At 34.8% G+C, this 21,537-nt stretch overlaps 3 protein-coding genes and 1 long non-coding RNA gene across 8 annotated transcripts in view; 1 reads left to right on the plus strand and 3 right to left on the minus strand.

Moving 5' to 3' along the window:
* The window catches only part of LOC138929194 (uncharacterized), a 40,983-nt gene extending 36,507 nt beyond the window's left edge, over window positions 1-4,476 (minus strand). Inside the window, exon 1 of the long non-coding RNA XR_011445647.1 lies at window positions 4,415-4,476. This is a non-coding gene — a long non-coding RNA (uncharacterized lncRNA). The remainder of the gene's footprint in view (window positions 1-4,414) is intronic.
* The window catches only part of Flo2 (flotillin-2), a 115,697-nt gene that overhangs the window by 71,050 nt on the left and 23,110 nt on the right, over window positions 1-21,537 (minus strand). The gene's annotated exons all lie outside the window — the stretch shown is intronic.
* On the plus strand, window positions 5,517-14,670 carry LOC108079181 (glucose dehydrogenase [FAD, quinone]). Its single transcript, XM_070288617.1, has 2 exons — window positions 5,517-5,661; window positions 11,337-14,670. Exon 2 carries the CDS (start codon window positions 11,852-11,854, stop codon window positions 13,952-13,954), a length of 2,103 nt encoding a protein of 700 aa, XP_070144718.1. The 5' UTR covers window positions 5,517-5,661; window positions 11,337-11,851; the 3' UTR covers window positions 13,955-14,670.
* LOC121502170 (uncharacterized) lies at window positions 18,800-19,585 on the minus strand. Its single transcript, XM_041775174.2, has one exon. It carries the CDS (start codon window positions 19,479-19,481, stop codon window positions 18,876-18,878), a length of 606 nt encoding a protein of 201 aa, XP_041631108.1. The 5' UTR covers window positions 19,482-19,585; the 3' UTR covers window positions 18,800-18,875.

Raw genomic sequence — 21,537 nt, forward strand, 5'->3', positions numbered from 1 at the left:
ATTTGATAAATCGAACTAATTTAACTGTTAAACAAAATCAAGAAATTTAAAAACATTTTCTTTTAATTTCTTGTTAATATTGAGATTTATCGATTTTATCGTAACATTTCGATATTTAAAAACTCGATATATCCAAGTTTATTTGTGATATGTGCAATACCATTTTCTTGTTGATATATATACATATTTCTCTCATTTTAAAAATCTAAACTCGATTCTGTAATACATGTCGGCTACTTAATATTATACAAATTGTATATATAATATTAACAGAAATAATCATCACGTTTCTGTTAAAATGTATGTATTTATGTACAAATATATGATAGAATCTTCAATTTTTGTTTTAAATTTACCAATATATTCCATAATTTAACACACTTTACACGTAATACGTGTCGGCTACTTGATATTTTCAAGATTAACCTGTGGAATCATGTATTTTAGTAATTATTTATCACATCCTATTCATATTTATGTGCTTTTATGCATATATACGATAGAATCTTTAAAACTGAACTTCATTTTGTAAAAATATTAGCTTTTTAAGCTGATTTTACTTGCACTTATTGGATATCTACATGTTAAACCCATATTTTAAGCTGCGCCTTTTGCTTAGGCAACACTTTTTTTTAAATTTGCAATATATATATTCAAGTATATATTTATTTATTTATTTTATCATTACAAATGCCTAGAGGATTTTTCTAACGTTAAAGGAAATATTTAAAAATTTGCATATATGTATTTCCTTTCTGTAAATTTTTTTAGCCAATACAATCACCAATTACAGTTACTCCGAGTTCCAAGTTGCAAACCGCAGTGAAAGTGCAGTCACGAAATTCGCGTTTTCAATTTGATTTTTATTCGATTTTGCCTTAAACGCTGGGCGTTATGGGACCACGCCCCTTTTGGCCAGCTCTCTGGTCAACCTGGTCACCGCCCACTAAGCTAGCTTTTGAGTATAATCAAAAATTCGCCCCGAAAACTTTGAATTTATGATCGGTCGTTTCCGTGTTTTCTCTCATTTTTTGAATTTTTTTAAAGTATTTCTTTTTGGTGGTGAGAAGGCGTGGCTTCCGTGTTTTGCTTAGCTTTCATTGAGGCGTTCAAGTGTGCCAAGGTTACCGACAAAAAACGGTGTGGCACGTTTTATTTCGTAGGTGTCAGTTTCCAGATAGTTTGGGCAACGGCCGACCGTTGCTTGTCGACAATTATCGCCTGCCAGCTAAAAGCGGACAATTGCGAATTTTGCATGTTACCCTCATCGAAAAAAGAAGCCCACAGCAAGTGGTATTAGTATTGCCAAAATAATAACAAAGAGCTGAGACTATAAACCACCCAAGGCGATATGACCAGACTTCTTACATAAGGCCCTTTTCTGGGCAGGGAAGGGGAAAGAAATAACTAATAAATAAATGCAAACAAAAGCCCGGGCAAATATTTGATTTGATTTTAACGAAACGACAAGTCATATAGCCAAGACCGCATACAAATGGAAAGTGTTATGCCGCCGTAGAGGGCAAATGATGATGACACACTCTGACGGCATTATAGGACGGCCGGCGCGCTATATTATAAAGATCGGGGGGACAACGGCGACGTGAGGCACATATAGTATCTGTGTCTGTGGTCAGTGAGACACGAAATTGGGTCATTAAACCGCCGAGAGTTCGTTTGCTCGTTCGTTCGATCGATGGAGGCCTCTTCAAAACGAAGATGATGATGAGATGAAGTAACATAGGAAATGCATATAGCAGATTTATGGATTTATATGGTGGGTGGGGATATTCGGGTGTATTCGGTAGGAGATACTACACACAATATAAGCAATTTGATTGAAGTGATGATGGGGAAATCATTGAAATACCCGAAAATGTATAAATAATAGCTTATGATCTTGAAATTGGTTAAGTGCCGTGAGGCTTTGTGGAACTAAATATCAGTTTCAAGTGGGAGAAGCTATCAGTAAAGTTCAATCTTTAGATATAATTCAAATTTACCAAAACTCGGGAAAATAAAATTAACAAGATGAGATATATAAACTAAATAAATAAAAACAAATAAAAAATAGCAGAATGAACAAAATGAATAAAATGAATAAAACAACCTAAATGAAGAGAATGAACAAAATTAACACAGTAAGTAAAATTCCTAAAATGAACAATATTAAGACAGTGAACAAGATGAGAATTATAAACTAAATAAGTAAATAAATAAAATAAACAATAACAATACAAGCAATTAATAAAACTACCAAAATAGACAAAATGAACACAATAAACTAAATTAACCCAAGAACAAAATGAACACAGGAAACAAAAATTACCAAACTAAAAAGAAAAACAATTTTAATAACTATTATTTAATTAATAAAAAATAAAACAAAATGAACAATTTACAATAAAATGAAGCAAAGAAACCATATAAACATAATGAACATAAAAAAATTAAATGAACTTTCAGAATATATATGTAAATAAATCTACGTCTGTTTTAACATCACTAAATTATCCATCTACTCAACTGTATATTCACTGATTCACTCGAAAATAACTCAAATGAACCACTTGAGTCACTCAACTGTAATCTTTCCGTGTATCGAAATTAATTATAATAAATGTGAAGAGGGATTTGCATTCCCTCAATGGCCAGCTGTCTCGCCCAACCCCTTTACCTCTATATTTTTATATCTATTTCTTTGATTATTTACCCTTCCTTTTATTTTGTTTATTTTTCACCTACTTCTTCTTTTTCTCTCCCACATCTTTGGTTCATCTTCTTTTGCCCAACAGTGCAAACAAAGGGACGTGATGTCGAACACACGCGACAATTGGCACAAGAAACGCCAACAAATCCAGGCTTTACTTTACTTTATAATTTTTCTCTTCTTTTATTTATTTTTTGGGGGAGTTACGAAGAGGGATTGAATAATCTCTCTCTGCTTAATTTCGGTCAATTATGCCGTGCCTCAGTCGCAGTCCCAGTTGCAATTGCAACGAAGCCCAACCAAACTCGAAACTCGAACCCGAATCCGAATCCGAAAATCGTTCAAGGCATGTAATTTCAATTGCAAACTGGAAACATTTTCGGCGGGGGAATCTCGAGGAGAGCGGGATGCATGAGAGCATTGTTAACAAGAAAAAAAAAGATATGTATATATATATCGAAGCCGCCACCGCTTATGTCATAGATGGCAAGGTGTTAGGTGCCGCGCCTCACGTAGGCAATCAACAAAAAAAAAATCCAAATCAAACCGCAAACAAGCCGGGAGCCCGGGTTATCCGGAGTTAAAGCCACTTGCCGCCCTTTTAATTCGAGCGGTTATATAGCAGAGTCTCTCTCTTTCTAACCAGGTATATATATCTCTCACATTCTGATACCCAAAAACAACTGAAAGTGACGCAAAGGAGTCTGTGATTTAGAGAAAGTGGTAATACCCTTTTGAAAAAGGGCATTGGCACATCTAAACAAGAAAAGGTAAACCTCTTAACTTCGATAAGGTAATATTTAATATTTTTAATAGGAAAATATCACAAAATATTTATAGATTTTTTTATCAATAAATTTTTAGAGAAAGAATAAAATAGAACTATGGGTATAAATAAGAAAATGTAATATAGAAAATAGGAGGAAACAAATATAAAAATAACTAAATTAAAAAAAATATATATTATAATAAATATACAAAAAATAATAATATTAAAAAATATATACAAAAAAATATATAAAAAAATATATAAAAAAATATATGAAAAATTTATATAAAAAAATATATAAAAATATATATAAAAAAATATATAAAAAAAATATATTAAAAAAAGATATATAAAAAAATATATACATATTAAAAAAATATATATATATAAAAAAAACACATAAAAAAAAATATATAAAAAAATCATATAAAAAAAATAATAGCAAAAAAATAATAATAATATAATAACAAAAAAAAATAATAATAATAATAATAAAAATAATAAAAATTAATAAATAATTTATACTGCCAAATTAAAATAATAACAAAATAATAATAAAATATTAATAAAGTATATTTATTTATAGTTTAATACTGAATACTTTCTTCCGTAATTACATTTTCTACTATTATAATTGCAACTACAATTATATTTAAAGTTTAAAATCGCACCCTTTCCTTTTCGGCATCTTATCTCTATCAGAGCACCACCCTTTTTAACGTCCTCTCTTAAGATATATGCATATATATATATGCATATGAATAATATAATAATAATACAGTATATATGCGGATATCTGTACATGGAGATCCCTCTTCCCTGAGCACTAATTGCACTTTAACACCCCAAACCACATACACACAGAGAAACACGGAGAGCTGAGAAACGAAGCGAAATGGGAAAGAGACAGCAAATGAAATATTTCAACAGCTTACCTAAATCATGTTGTTGCTGTTTACCGTCGCTGTGCTGTTTTTGTTTTTTCTTAGCTTTTTTTGGCTCATGATTACATAAATTATACCCGTTGACAAAAAAAAACAAGCCGGGCTATGCCAGGCAATTGCCACAGAGAGATGCCTGACAAAAATCCAAGAAATCTCCAAGGGGAGAAGGAAATAAGCAGGGAGAGAGACAGAAACAGACCGATTTTTCTCAGTCTTGTTTATGGGTTAATAACTTCATTTGAACATTTTGGCATGCGCGGAATGCGGCCGAAGAGAACTTCCCACCGAAACAATTTTTTTTTTTTTGAGGCGGAAGAAATATTTCTATAATATTATAATAATGATTTATATTACAAATAACTTTATAAATGAATTTTTAAAGAGAAACTGTGCTTTCTCACGCCAATTATAAACTGTAAAGTTAATTCTTATTAACCAGTTTAATGGTTATTTTTTAACAAACATTAGCTTAAAAGCAGGAAGAATTATTAAAAATAATTATTAAATTATTAGAAATTTATATATATTTTTAGTAGAATAATTAATGTTATTCTTTTGTTTGAATTACTCTAATTAACCTTAACAACATTTACACTTCCATTAAATATCGATTTCATAGTTTAAAAAAATATGTCTCGATTTTTATCGATAGTTTTTGATATTTCGTTGGTTACCCAACATCACAGTTCCCTGGATCGATCAATCACTCTTCTTAATTTGCTCTCTTAATCCAAATCGTGATCGGAATTCCTGTGCATAACATATTTAATAGCTTTTTATCGATTGTTTCGATCTATCGATGTAATCGCTTCAATTAACCTAAATTAACCGGCATCTTTCACCGCCATTTGACCTTCTCGAGGGTGTTGTGTGTGTGCGTGTGTGAGTGCTTCCTCGGTGTGTTGTTCCGTTATCAGAGCCTCAAACACGTTGGCACCGAACACGCTCGATGTGCCAATAATATGCAACAAACAGCTGCTCCGCCAAAGCTGAAGCTGAACTGAAGCTTGGCTCAACTAGTCGCTGAGGCTCTTCGGAATTTCGCGGCAAGCCCGCCGTTCAGTTGACTACGTGCAACGCAGCCGCGCAGACGCAGTCAGCGGTTCAAAAAAATTATTAACTAAAAATATATAATTTTTTTATTACAATACTTTTTTTTTCAATTCGGAGACAAAGGACGCCGTTTTTGTGATCGATTTAGTGCCAAAGTGCCAGGCTACGTGGGCTAAGAATTGCAAGTAAGCCAGAGAAGCAAGTGAAGTGAAAAAAAAAAAATAGATATATAAAAATATCAGCGAAAAAAAAGGGGTTAATTGTGCGGGTTAAGGTTTCAGACACCTGTTGTTGCCGGTGTGGTTAAAAAAGAAAAACCCAAAACAAGTTAAAATTAAACTTCACTTATTACCGTTGGGTGAAAAGAGTTGCAAATGAAATGCACTCAACTGCAACACTAAAAACCTTACATAGGTTTTGGTTTATGTTTGCACAATACTTAAGCAATCCACCCACAAAAATAATAATAAAAAAATAATAATAATAAAACAAAAAAAACTGTATAAAAACGGTATTAAACTATGAGATACATTCACGGAGCCAAAACAAAAAAAAGGCTACAGAGAAAGAAAAGTCTAAAACTGAGATGATTTTTTTTTAATGTCAAATTAAAAAAAAAATTCTTAAAAACAGTTTACTGCCTAAACTTTTAATAAAAATATACATCAGAAAAGACTTAAACTTAAAGAATTAAATAAAATTGCAAGGTTTTAACAAATTTTTTAAATGTTATTTTAAATTATTTTATTAAATTAATCTTTAATTTTAAAGACTTTTTCTATTAAATCCTCATCTGAAGCTTACTTAATTTCTAATTATATTTCGTACTCCCTTTTCTTGGTTTAATATATATTTTTTTTCAGTGCTTTTGAATATCACTAGGCTACAGAAGCAACACTAACGGTTGTTGGCCACTGTCATTGTCTTGATGTTGCTGCTGCTGTAGATGTTACTATTGCTGTAACATGTGGGGGACACTCTTTCCTTTTTTTTTTCTTTACATTTTTCTTTTTGCAACACTAAAAGACAATAGAAAGACTTGTCTTTGCCGCTGAGCATCAGCATCAGCATCACAAGCATCAGCAGCAGCAGTTTCACAATGGCAACATCAGTTGCCGCAGCAACAACAATTGTTCCTTTTTTTTAACATTATGCTTGGGCAGACATTAAAAAGAAATTTGCATTTGCTTTGTGGCTAAAAGAGGGAATAAACATGAGACGCAGAGAGAGAAGGGAGGGAGTAGTAGACCACGCCCATATTTGATAACAACATTTTTGAGGAGACATTAGGGCTGACTAAGGGTTTTGCTTAATAGAAAACCTCAAATTGTAACCCTAAAAGTAACATTGAAGCTGGAAGTTAATAGTTTTTTTTAATAATTTTTTTTTTTTTTATAAAATATAAAACACTATACAAATTTATAATAAAAATACATAACTAAATAATTATATATTATATATATAATTTTCAGTATTTATTTAAAGATGATAATAAAAAAGGTAAACTTTGAACCTGAATTTGTTTTTGGGAATTACAAGCTCAATTTAGGCTTTGTTATAATGAGAAGGTATTTATTTTGTAGGAATCTAAAATTAATTATATACATAGATATATTTTTATAAAAGACAAGCTTCCTTGTTTTCCTATTTTTCTTAAAGTATTAAATTTAATGTCAAGTCGTAAATAAATATTTTGTTTTGTTTTCTTTTTGCTATTTTTTCTAATTTTCTTATTTATTGGTCTTAATGCCTTAATGGTCAGTGCATAGTTTAATTAACATTTGGCACGCACCGCACAGCCGCAAGTAAGTTGCAAGTTTGCAGCTTGCAACATTTTTGCTGCCGGCATTTCCCTAGGTGTTGTTGCAGCTAAATGAAATTTGCCGCTAGGCAATTAAGTATTATAATTAATTAATTGCACCATTTTTGAATACTGTTACTGCTGTGATTGCTGCTGCTGCTGTTGTTGGCGGTTTTGTGGGCGAAATCGAGTCATTGACACAATGACATATGTTTTCCTTCCCCCCCAACATCACTACTTTGGCATCAAGGTGACTGACACCACCAAATGACACCACCGACTGACACTGAAATATGGTGAACCCAAAACGACTTCATCAAAAAAAAGGAAAATAATAATAACCGAATGAGTGAATGACTGACTGAGTGATGTCTGCGTTTGTCTTCACCAAATTAGCGCACAAAATCGCCAAGCAAATCACTTTAATTGTTTCAATCATCATGATCAAGTGCGTGAGCGTGGGTGCTAACCAAAGCGAATAGGAAAAAAAAAAACTACAAAAAAACACTACAGTACATAATGTGAAGAGAGGAAGTCAGTGATCAGTGATCAGTGATCAGTGATCAGTGATCAGTGATCGTGGCCTTCAGCCGGACAGGAAGTCTAATTGGCTTTAGTCAATAGCAAAAATTCATAGTTGTGGTCAAAATAATAGGCCTAAGGAACTTTTAACTTTAACAAAATTTTGCACAAAAAAAGTATTTATTTATTGAATAGTAAATAGTAGTAGTAAATTACTGAGCACTGATTGCGTTGGCCTTCGAATTCGAGAATTGGGTTTTAACAAATGAAATTTGTTGCTAGAACCTGTTGGGAATTTTAGTGCAAGTCAAGCGCTAAGAGCATTTCTGGGCTCTATTTATTAAATATTTTAAAATGGAATTTAGACTAAAGCAAAAGCATTTTTCAAAGTTCCCCAAAATTCTTTAATCTTTAAGAATTTCATTTAAATTTTTCTAAGTGCTCCTAATATTCCGTTGACAGCTGTAAAAACTGTTACCAACAACGCATTTACAGATATTTCGATTTTTTGTGGGCACTTTTTTTTCTCAATTGTAAAATGACGCATGTCGATAGGAAATCGGGGGAGATATCGGGGGATAACTCCAGGCCGGACCGGACCGGAGCCGGGCCAACAGGTTTACCTGGTCCCGGAGCCGCAAAACTAAACTCGTTTGCTGTCTGCTTTGCCGCTGCTGACCCAATTTCGTGCAACTTTTTTTTCGACATTTTTACAACGGATTTTGTTGTGTTTTTTCGCACAAAAAACAAATCACACACACACAAAATAATAAAAACCCTAAAGAAAAGCCAATAAATCGGGCAAGAAATTGCCAAAGAAATGGTGTATCCGTCGCCAGTCTGAGGTACTGTATCTGTACCTGTCTTTGTCTTTGTCTTTGTATTTGTAACTGCATCTGCATCTCTTTTCGAATGGAAAGGTTCGCCTTGATGGCTTCGATAGCCACCTGTTTTTGGGTAGTTGCTGGTTGCGGCCCTGTCTCGTCCACCGGCCTTTCACTTGGCCACCGACAAAAAGAGCGGGTTTTTATTTATTTTTATTTGATGTTGTTTTTTTATTTAGTTTTTTTTTTTTTTTTTTGTGATAAGAAATCGACATTGAAATCGATTATGTCAGAGTGGCAGCCGAGTTTCAGGTGAAATTGCAGAAAGATAAGAGAATTTCATTTGGATTGAGTTGTATTAACAGTTAAATTAAAAAAAAAAAAAATTCGTAAATATGCTAAATATTTTAAAAATATTTCAAAGATATTTTTCATTTATAGTGTAAAAAGAAAAATTGTATTAAAAATATTTATAGAGCCTCAAAACTTTATAAAATGTACTGTTATTATTTTTGGCGACCGTGACAGTAACTTGAGCTAGTTTTGTCCTTCTTTTACTAGGGTATTATGATTATAAAGACTTATTATTATTTTTATACCCTTGCAGGGTATTATAATTTCAGTCAGAAGTTTGCAACGCAGTGAAGGAGACGTTTCCGACCCTATAAAGTATATATATTCTTGATCAGCATCAACAGCCGAGTCGATCTAGCCATGTCCGTCTGTCCGTCTGTCTGTCTGTCCGTCTGTCCGTCTGTCTGTCTGTCCGTCTGTCCGTCTGTCTGTCTGTCTGTTTCTACGCAAACTAGTCCCTCAGTTTTAAAGCTATCTGAATGAAACTTTGCATATAGTCTTCTATATGCTCTCACTGCTATATATGTCGGAACGGGCCGGATCGGACGACTATATCATATAGCTGCCATACAAATGTTTGATAAATTTTTAGAAAAAAAAGTATAACTTGGCTGTTTTTCAATATTTTTGCATCATTTTTGAGATATAGCCATTTTATATTATTCCAGAATTTTGGTAAAAATTTTATGAAAATCGGACGACTATATGATATAGCTGCCATAGGAACGATCGAGAAATTAATAGAAATAAAATTATAGCTTCGTTGTTTTTCAACGCATTTTTATTTACTCTGAGATATACGTTTTTTTTATTATTCTAGAATTTTGGTATAAATTTCATAAAAATCGGACAACTATATCTTATAGCTGCCATAGAAGCGATCGGTAAATGTATAAAATATATAAAGCTGAGAATGTAAAACTGTAACTGTCAAACTGTAAACATAATAAGTATAGGTAAAATGTAATGAAACTCTGTTTTGTGAGTGTTTTCAGCATTTAAATCTATAAAATAAACATCAAAACCAATCTGCAAGGGTATACAAACTTCGGCGTGCCGAAGTTAGCTTCCTTTCTTGTTATTATTATATTATGTATTAGTTCTTTAACAAAATGTAAACATAATTTTCTTTAATATTTAGTTTTCTAAAATCAAAATCAAATCTACATTTCTTAATGATATTGGCTTAAATTAGAGGTTGCTTTGTATTAATCAAAAAGTGAATGAATTTATTGAGCGAGAAAAATGAATTCGCTTCTACTTAATTTCTTTAATGCGGCGGCCACATCGTTAATCATTTCTCTGTCTATCACCTGTTACTTTTACTCTCACACTCATTAGGTCAGGTGTGTGAATTTTTTGTTGGTAGGCTTTCACACCCACTATTTCGACTGAAAGCCCCTTGAAATGCCGCACAACAAATACGGTTTCAACACCCGCGCGATGACAACTAAACAACAAACAAGAAATGAGAAAAAAAAATATACATACATATATCTGAAAATAAAACTAGAAATTGCCTCATGTGTTTGTCGGCTTTATTTTTCTCAGATTCCGCTGAGTTTTAAGCTAAGCTTAGACACAAAATGCTCGTAATACAATCGAATCGAATCGAAACCCAACAAATTTCGTAGCACGCCAATTACGAATAGCCAAAAAAAAAATTATAATAATAAAACTAAATAAATAAAGCAAAAAAAATAAAGCTGTAGGGTCTCTCGACGAGTTACGTCAGTAAATATATATATATATACATGATATTGTTGTAATCCAACCGAAAAAACGGCCGACGAATTGGAAAGACAAACAAATAAAAGATGGTTAAATGCATTTACATGGCTTACATTTTGAAAAGCCGCCAACAGCCCCCCCTTTTTTTTTTTTTTTTTGGAAATGTGGCCAGCTACATCGTCAAGGTCGTTTGATGTTAACATATCCAACGAAATTGGATAGGAAATGTAGGTTTGTGGTTGTTGCAATTCAGTTAAGCAAGTGTTAAGTTAAGCAAATCGGCTTACATTTTAATATTGATTTGATTATGCTTTAGAACGTGGCTATAACTGGGGTTACTTCATATGGAGCAAGTCATTATAATAATTAGATTTTTGTTTTCGGTTCGTTGGACACTAGTAGAAGAGCGGCACAATGTTGCACTCTAAAGTTTGGTAACATCGTTGGCTGGGAATGCACAATCACCGGTGAAGTAAGCTAGCATAAATTCCAAATTAAATGGGGTTTTTTAGGTAATGCATTTAGATTGTTTTTCGGTTTTTTTAATGTATTAAGATAGTTTTATGTCTTATATTTTGTAATCAACTCAAAGCTCTTTCTCATAGACTCGATTTTATTTTACTTTCAGTTGGCTGACGACAAGCACAAGAAGAGCACCAGGATTACACCAAGTTAACACGCAAAATTAAAGGATTTCAAAAACTATTAAGGATAAAGAAAATAGTAACTGCAAAATCAGCAAGGATAAGGAAAATTTTATCAGGAAAATCAGGAAGAAAACTGGAAAATCAGCAAAGAATCAAGAAAGTACAGCACTTAAAACCTCTTGAACTGTTTAAAAGAAAACGGCTTAAGGAAATTCGAACAGATTCTTACAAAAACTCTAAAGAGTCCACACTAAAAACAAAAAAAGTAATAAAAAAGCTTAAAAGCTTAGCATCTTAAAGAAAAAAGCATAAACCCGGAGCCCCGCCATGCACAAAAGAAAGAAACGCTAGGTGCTAGATTTGGAGAGAAGAAAATATCAAAGAACATTTTTAAATAACAACAAAAAAAGGATAAGGAAAATCCAGACTCGAGAAAAGCCTTGTAGAAACCTACTTAAATCTTCCATAAAAACCCCCAAGAACCCTCCCGTCCAACATGGTGCTAAATCTCCTCTTCATAACCACTGTGATAAAGTCCACTTTCGGCGTGGTGACCACTGGCCTTTGGCTAATACCCCTAATGCTGGCAGCCATCACCTATTATCGCTACGATGCCGTCGATCCTGAATCAAGGCCACTGGATCAATTAAATCTCTATCCCGAATACGATTTCATAGTGGTGGGCAGTGGATCGGCGGGTGCTGTGGTGGCCAATCGCCTTAGCGAAGTGAGGAAATGGAAGGTCCTGTTGATAGAGGCCGGTCCCGATGAGAACGAGATCTCGGATGTGCCCTCGCTGGCGGCATATCTGCAGTTGAGCAAACTGGACTGGGGCTACAAGACGGAACCCTCGACGAAGGCCTGCCTGGGAATGCAGAATAATCGCTGCAATTGGCCCCGAGGACGTGTCCTTGGCGGCAGCTCTGTCTTAAATTATATGCTCTATGTACGCGGCAATCGCAACGATTATGATCATTGGGCTTCCCTGGGCAATCCTGGCTGGGATTATGATCATGTTTTGCGTTATTTCAAAAAATCTGAGGATAATCGTAATCCATATTTGGCCAATAATCAATATCACAGTCGCGGTGGATTACTAACCGTTCAGGAATCTCCTTGGCACTCACCATTGGTGGCCGCCTTCGTGGAAGCTGGAACACAGATGGGCTATGAAAATCGTGACATAAATGGCGCCCAACAGGCTGGCTTTATGATCGCCCAGGGCACCATACGTCGCGGATCACGTTGCTCAACGGCCAAGGCTTTTTTGCGACCCATCAGGCAGCGCAAGAACTTTCATCTTTCAATGAATTCACATGTCACCCGGATCATCGTGGAACCGGGCACAATGCGTGCCCAGGCGGTGGAGTTTGTGAAACACGGGAAGGTGTATAGGATAGCGGCCAGGCGTGAGGTGATTCTATCGGCGGGCGCCATTAATACACCACAACTGATGATGTTGTCGGGCCTGGGACCACGAAAGCATTTGGAAAAGCATGGAATACGCGTCCTTCAGGATCTCCCAGTGGGTGAGAATATGCAGGATCATGTGGGAATGGGCGGACTAACATTTCTAGTGGACAAACCAGTGGCCATTGTCCAGGATCGTTTCAATCCCACAGCCGTTACCTTTCAGTATGTCTTGAGGGAACGCGGACCCATGACCACTTTGGGCGGCGTCGAGGGATTGGCCTTTGTCCATACACCCTACTCCAATCGCAGTCTCGACTGGCCGGATATACAGTTTCATATGGCACCCGCATCCATTAATTCGGACAACGGTGCCAGGGTGAAAAAAGTGCTGGGCTTGAAGGAATCTGTTTACCAGGAGGTCTATCATCCCATTGCAAACAAGGATAGTTGGACGATAATGCCCCTGCTTTTGAGACCAAGATCAAGGGGATCGGTGAAGCTACGCTCGTCGAATCCCTTTCATTATCCCTTGATTAATGCCAATTACTTTGACGATCCGCTGGATGCCAAGACTCTGGTCGAGGGCGCCAAGATAGCCTTAAGGGTGGCCGAGGCCCAGGTCTTTAAGCAATTTGGGTCGAGGTTGTGGCGCAAACCCTTGCCCAATTGCAAGCATCACAAATTCCTTTCGGACGCATACTTGGAGTGCCATGTCCGGACCATATCGATGACCATCTATCATCCGTGTGGCACAGCGAAAATGGGACCAGCGTGGGATCCCGAGGCAGTGGTGGATCCCCGTCTGCGAGTCTATGGCGTCCGGGGACTGCGAGTGATCGATGCTAGTATTATGCCAACGATTAGCAGTGGAAATACAAATGCTCCGGTCATTATGATTGCAGAAAAGGGTGCCGATCTTATCAAGGAGGACTGGCTAACGAATCCCGAGTACAAGGTTAAGCGTCAGGCCACAGCAGTCCGGGATGCTGAGCCAGCGGAGAGTGGTGTTGTCGTTCAAGGGGTAACACTGTCCCCACCGCCTGCCAACAGCAACATCACCACCACCACTACCACCCCAAGGACACTCAGAGACATCTTGGAGAGCAGCAGTAGTAGTAGTAGTAATAGTAATCTCAAAGGCAACACCACATCACCGTCACTCGTCGTCAGCTATGCGGATAGCTAAGAGGGAGAGCAGTCAACTCCAGATTTTGTGCTCAGGGGTCCATTAGCTTTACACACTCAAAATGTTTGCCATTGCTAAAGTAACTTGTCGAGAGGGAAAACTCCATGGAAGAGGCAGTGGAGGGACAGCCAGAAGCTCTATCTACCAGAGAAATCTACATTTTCAATTTAAAACTGAGGAAAGTGAAAGAAGAAGAAGCCAAGGATTATGTAAAAAAAAAAAATAAAAATAAATAAGATGCGTAACGTAAGCCCAAAAAAGTTAAGAGCGTATAAAACTCTCTCTCACTTTCTGGGTTTTTATTAATATTCCAAAAGAGATTAAAGAGAGAACTTAGAGCCAAGCTGACGTTATGCATCTTATTATTTATATTGACAAAATCAGCTAAAGAGTTAAAAGAAGTATCTTTTGAATCTCATCTTTAAAAAACCCACAAAAGGATCCAATGCAAGACGACAAGAAGAAAATAGATAACAAAAATCGAGTCATAGAATAAATATATATTGTATATATATAAACACACACACTAAGAACACACACCCCAACTATATGCTGTATTCCTAGATATATCCTTATCTTTAGTAATTGTTGTCAATATTTTTTTTCTGGTTACGTATTACGTATTATTTATGCTAAGTTCTAGGATATGATAATTTTATTATATGCATATTGTTTGACTATTTATAGGTAACTCCCTACCCATACACACGCATTATTTAAACGACATTCTATTTAATAAATTAAATTTGCATAAATGAAGCATAAAAAGCGTTAACGGAATTTCATTATTTAAGATTATTTTCTTACAGCCAAAAAGCAGGCAATGCCCCATGAAGTAAGCAAAAGCTGCAAAAGCAAAAGCAAAAGCAGCTATGAATGGATACCGCATTGCGTGTCTGATATAAATTCATGGCCTATCCCCTAATTGGATATTAGTTTTGGTTATAAAAATTGTATTGTAATATTTTCTTGGTAATTTTGTTCAAGTTGTAGGGTTTTGGGAAAGAAGTTGCTGTTAGGAATGTGTTTTTAGGAAAAGCATAAAAAGCTTTTAAAAAAATTAAATAAATTTAAATCTTTTGAAATATATTTTTTGTTTTAAAAAAGAAACAAAACGGTTAATATATTGTAATATTAAATTAATTTATTACTTAATTTATTAAATTATAAACCTACATATATTTTTTTTATGTTTTTGTCAACTCTGCCTTGGACTTTCGTGCTGACATATAGCCTAACTTTTGGGCGCGGTCATAAAAAAAGACACAACAACACGCAAGTCAACGAATTTAATTACCGCCAGACACAAGACAACCATTTTCACAGCTAACATACATATAGACATATACATTTATATGGTTGGACTAGCAACGCCCCTTAAAAATAGATACAAGATATATGACCACTCAACTGGCCCAGTCAGACCAATCCAAGTGCTATAAATCATCTATTCTGTCAGGCCACGCAGCCTTGGTCAACAATTTTCATGTTGTACGAGCATCGGAAGCCGGAAGGAAACACTCTCAAAAGTTGGTCTAATCAAATTAACTCAAAATTAAAAAATCACCCATTTCCGATATATCGAGAGGAGATGTGCTAAGTATGTGGTCCCTGTCCCTGTCCCACTTTTTGTTCTAACCAACCAAAATCTCATGATGATGAGATGAGCATGAAAAACCAGATTTGATGCCTAATTAATGCAAAATGTCCAAGACAACGAGCAATTTACAACGGACACGAGCACAAGCACAAATCACACGACTTAATAGCTGTGGTGGTTCAGGCAAGTTCAAGGTCTAATCTGGCGGAGATACCCTCATTATTTTTTGGGGGGTATTTGTATTAAAAAATGTTAGAATTTTAAATGGGGTTTTAAAGGTTTTAAGTTTGTATTTAAAATATTATTTTAAAGATCCATATTTGTTTAATAAATAAAAATAAAATAAAATATCGATAATATCGATATATTTATGTTAAATGCGATATTTTCGATACTTACAAAATTTAAATATTAACTTTTACGACATTTTTGTTATGTTAAATCAGATCTTTTTGGATAATGTCTAAAATTTTAAGTCAAATGCGATATTTTTTGTGTGTTCAAAATGTACATATTCAAATTTTGCGACATTATTGTTAAATGCATTAAATTCGATATTTTAAAAATTTAAATTTTAAAATTTGCTATAATTTCAGTATGTTTTTTACAGAATTTGTTTTATTAAATTGATATTTCAGCTTAATAAGGTGATATTTAAAAATTCAATATTTGCAACTTATCGATATTTTCAAACTATTATTAAGCACGACTTATTTGTTGATATATTATATCGGATTTTTTTTCTCTCCATACACATTTATGCCTAATTAGTTTGTCAAAACTCTTGGCTAATTTCAATTTTTCAAATGTTTATTTTAATTAATCATTGTCCACACATTACGTATACGCCGCGTGCCACGCCCACCAAACTCGGCCAGATGGAGACTGAACGTCTACGTGACCATGTTAAACAAAAATATATAAATAAAATACAATAAGAAAATTTCACCAAGAGTTGACGGACTTGCCCTAGACTCTCAGATTTCTTGGCCAAAGAAACACAATAAAAATATATGCAAAACATCTGCAAAAAAAAAAACACAAAGGAAAATGGAAATGTGGGTCAAGGGCCAGCGGAAGTATCTGCGGATCATCTGCAGATAACTTCCGGCTCCGACACATGTGTTACCGTTCCAGTTAGAGGTCAGTCAACTTGTTGGGCTCCGTTAGACAAGCGAGGAGCACCGCCAGCAGTTGACCCAGACCCAATGAACTTGATCTCTGCTTTGGAATTTGCATTTGCATTTGCATAGCAGCAGCAGCAGCCACTCACTCAGAGACTCAGTTACTCACCTGTAAATAAAAGAGAGAAGTAAATGCGTGGAAATATTAATTGGCTGCGATAAATCATGATAAGTTGTAAGAATAATACATTAATAAGGGATTACGAACTTAATATTCATGTCATTCATAGCATTCTTACATCTAACAGCGGAAGTGTGTAATGATCAGGTTTCGCCTCTCAACGACCGTGGATCGTGATTAGTGACCCATATATGTATATACAGGTAGACTTGCTACCTGTGGAGTGCCGCTTTGAACCTGAACAGCCAGTTATTTGATTGTTACAAAGGTGCCAATCAGGCCTCAGAGTCAACCTCTAAGACCTTTGGGCTTATACAATTCAAAGTCGAGAAATTCTTAGTCACTACGAGCGACCTTGGGGAGCAACGGAAAGATTTTTTTGTCAGTGGGAAACTTTGTGCTTTGATTAGTAAGAACTATTGAGTTGGGAGGCGTAGGCCGTTTTGAATTTTTTTTTTTTTTTTCTAAGGTAAAACGGAAGAAGCTCATTAGTTTCTGTAGAGTATATTTTGGGGCAATATATTGAGAATAATATTAATAATAATTATATTAATATTATAATATTGAAAACATCGAAAATTTAAATATTCTTAAAATTTTAATTTAATGACTAAATATTTATATCACTAGTTTTATTATAAATTTAACTAAAAAAATATTATTTAATTTATCTTTAATATTGAAAATATTGTAAACTTTTATATAAATTTATAGATAAAGTTAAAAAAAAATTGATAAATATTGTAATCATTTTATAAAAAATTGAAAAATGTTTTAAAAATTAATGAAAAATTATAAAAATTAAAAATAAAAATTTTAAATTTGATAAAAATATTATTAATTCGATAAATATTGTTAAAATTCGATAAAAAGTTGATAAAAATTGTAAACAAACTTTCAAATATTGATACAAATTTTAAACGTTTTAAAATCTCAAAAATTTATTTTAAGAAATTGTAAATAAAGTATACAGATTTATAAAATTCATACAAATTAAAACAAAACAAATTTCTGATTTAAAATTCATGCCTTATTGTCTTAAATATGTTAAATTTTTCATGAAATAAATAAAAATTTTGATTTTTCCAAGTTATCCTTTGTTAAGCCAAATTTACTTAATCTTGATCCGTGAACCTCAGAGATAATAGCTCATCGATCTTTCCGATCAACTTCCTGACTTAAACAGCTTTGTTTCCAACCGAGTTCACCGAGTTTATCGAGTGTATGTGTTGGCGTCACGTACTCTTCAATTGGCCATTGATCACAACACAGAAGACAATTGGACCATGGCTCAAATAATTGCACACTTTAATGGGATTTAATGGTCGATTGGTGGCAGTAAATATTTGATTTGATCTGTGTATCTGTTTGCTTTGTATCTATGGAATCTACGGAATCGGAATCGGAATTGGAATCCGAATAGTTGAATATGCTTATAGCAATTATTATAATTATTATTATCATTATAAATGATCACAAATGTTATTCAACTTCTGTTCTGCTTTGTCATGTCCAATCATCATCGCCATCTGCAAATGAATCGATTTGCTACGGTCTCTTGAAAGCACACTTGGACCAGCGGGGGAAGTCCTCAGTCTGTCTCAATAATTGATTCATTTTGATGGCTTTTCGACTTCCTACAACGTCGATTTGTCGGTTCGTTTGGTAATTGAAACATGGAAATCAATGGAAATCACAATAAAGTGCAATAATATCGAGTGGAATTCTCAAGCAAACGATAATGAACCTCTCGTCTCTCTCAGCTTTTGGTTTTTTGTAAATATTTGCGGCGTTTTGTTGCACAAAGATCAACATATTTCTGGCTAAATATTTTGATTCATTGACTTCGCCGCTGCTTCAGTCTTTAAATAGAATATAAAATATAAAAAAATATATATTTGAATTTTTCATTCATTCATTTAGTTAAAAAAAAAAAAGAAAGAGTTAAAAAACCCTTCAAGTGTTTTACATTTAAATTTATCAAAAGAGAAGGCTTCAGTTCAGTAGGAGGAGGTATTAAAGGGTTGTAGAGCTAGCAATTCCTCTCGGCATCGTTGCCATGGACTCAGGAGCAAGGGTTATCACCCCTCTGTGGATTCTCTGGGTTTGGGAGCCGGGAGTGTTCCAGCAGTTCTTGTACCAAGCATTTGGCTGCCGACTCAGCCCAAAGCCTGCGGCAATCCTCACCGAACAGTGCTGCAAGCTGCGGGCCAAGACCCTTAGGAATCCCGAGAACCTACTGTCCGGCACCGATTTCGTTCGGACAAAGGAACTCAAAGGCAGTTGCTCTAGCTCCGGCTGCTCCTGCTCCGGTGGTATCTTCTGCCTGCTGGTTAAAGTTTTGAGTGTGATGGCATCGGTTTCGGTATCGTTATTCATGGTGCCGGCATCATCGGAGGTGTCTATCTCCGCCTCGTCACCATCTTCCGAGAAGTTGCCATTGAATTTATTTTTATACAGGAAACTCGAGCTGACAGCGGGCTTTCCTCCCAGATTATCATTCGAGTCCATGGCGATAGGTGAGCGCTGAAATACCTTTGAGCTTTCAAGCTCTTTTGGGGAAGATACTGGGTAACTCTTAATCCTTGGCTGGCATTCACTTGCAGCGGCCGAAATGACCATAACAATATTTGAATAAATATTTGTATTATTTAGAATTTTGAAGGTCTAGGGATAGGTCTTTAAGACAGAGACTATAGCCTGGAACAAGCAGATGAAGCAAAGGCTACTAAAACATATGTAATAGCACTTACCACTGTGAAAAACTGAGACTGGCAACCTTCACTTCATTCGGGGTATGTTAGAACCAGTTGTGAATTATATGTGCACATGTGAGGTATTTGCCTTTGAATTAAGAAAGAACCTAAACGAACCTTAACAGTCAGAAAAAAACGTCCTAAATTTAAGAAAAATATAAAAGAAACCCCTAAAAATTTCCCTAATTTATAATTTAAAAAAAAAGTTAAAAACCTTACTCTCTAATTTATAATTCTAAGCTTAAAGAGAGTCTAATCTGTCTAGTTTATTGTTCTTTCGCAGCCTTGAAATTCTGTAATAAAAGTTATAGCATCTCAGGGAGTCTCTCAAGTTTTGGCAAATATTTACTAGTAATTTTGGTAACAACTGGTTTTTGGCATTAATCAGGAAAGAAGAAATACGAAATCAGAGCTGTTTTACCCAAGACACTGTCTATGCAAATGTTGTTGTAGAGCTTAACGAATTGCTTTGTCATGCTGATCGAACGCAATGCAATTAATGGCTTGGCTTAGGAGACTCGTTTTTGTTAAGAACCATCATTCTCGGCTTGTGTCGAGGGATTGGGAAATAGCTTCCAATTTTTAATTACAAACGAGGCCCCCTCATCCTTTGCGGGCCATCGAACCGCGTCGAATGTCAAAAATCGAGTGTCAAAATCGCTATAAAGACATGGCATGGTCGAGGCCCGCAAAGAAAAAATATATAAAAAAAAAAAAAAAAATTTGAGTTCAGTGCAAAAGAGCAACTTGGCCAAAATCAGACGTTGCCAACTATAAAAAGTCGGTCAAAGACAACGAGTTTGCTTAAATTCTTGACTTTATGCGAACAGAAAAATAGCGACAACGAGCCAGCACAATACCAATCGATAGTAAGACTCGATGCATTAATTGCCGTTAGCCACTACACAGAACGAAAAAGCGGCATTAAGTGGAGAGTTAGGATTAGGTAAACATCAACAAAACATCAAAAAGCATCTTTAAAGTTAATATAACAACATTTTATGTATCGAAGAATATTGCAATCAATGTTAAAATATCAATATTATCGAATCAATATAAAAATATCGAAGAGTTATAATTTCAAATATCGAAATTTACATTGATATATATTGATTATCGGAAAAATATGGAAATAATATATAATATATATTAATATTTCGTAATAATTAAAATATCTCTTCTCAATGATTAAATATCGATAACTATACACATATCAGTTTTAAAATATCGATACAATATTAATATATCGATATTTTCCAATACCCTAATTACATTTTTTTTTTTAATATTCTCAACCTATATTTCTCGTATTTTTCTCTCTGTGCATCCGCGAATGGGAGCTCAACGAACTGAAGCCCGCGCGTATCGCGAATCGCCGACAAATTGCGAAATTGGAAGCCGCAGACCCTCTCGGCAGCCTTGACTCTAAAGTATTCGTGGACCTGAATGTCATCGGTTCTTTAGTGCCGCCAAGAGAGCCAGCCAGATGCTGGCCGTCCTTGGAGCCCTGCTACAAAAGGTTCTTATCGTTATGGGCCTGGCTCATTGGTATTCCTCCTTCGATCCGGCATGAAATACTCCCCCTGGAATCGTCCTGGGTACAGCCATATATATTTATATATCTCAAATTAAGTACATATACATATATTTATACATTTTTTTCTTGCTGGAACGATGTCATTGAGGGGCGGAGAGCACATCAAAAACACATTAAGCTGCTTCTTAATTTATTTACATTTTGTTTTTCAGTCAGTATGTCAAACGGTTGCGGTCGGCTGCTTGGGATCTTGGCAATTTTTCCAAATATATTTGTATATATACATAAAGACTGTCCCATTCTAAGCTCACGAATTCACATGCAAGCGGAAATAATTATTAAATTATTCAGTAAACAATGTAGCCGGCAAATGGAAAAATAAGAG

The sequence above is a fragment of the Drosophila kikkawai genome, chromosome X, assembly GCF_030179895.1.
Source record: "Drosophila kikkawai strain 14028-0561.14 chromosome X, DkikHiC1v2, whole genome shotgun sequence".
NCBI lineage: Eukaryota > Metazoa > Arthropoda > Insecta > Diptera > Drosophilidae > Drosophila > Drosophila kikkawai.

Coding starts and splice junctions, on each gene's coding strand:
- LOC108079181 (XM_070288617.1), top strand. CDS start 11,852: ATGGTGCTAAATCTCCTCTTCATAACCACTGTGATAAAGTCCACTTTC.
- LOC121502170 (XM_041775174.2), bottom strand. CDS start 19,481: ATGGTCATTTCGGCCGCTGCAAGTGAATGCCAGCCAAGGATTAAGAGT.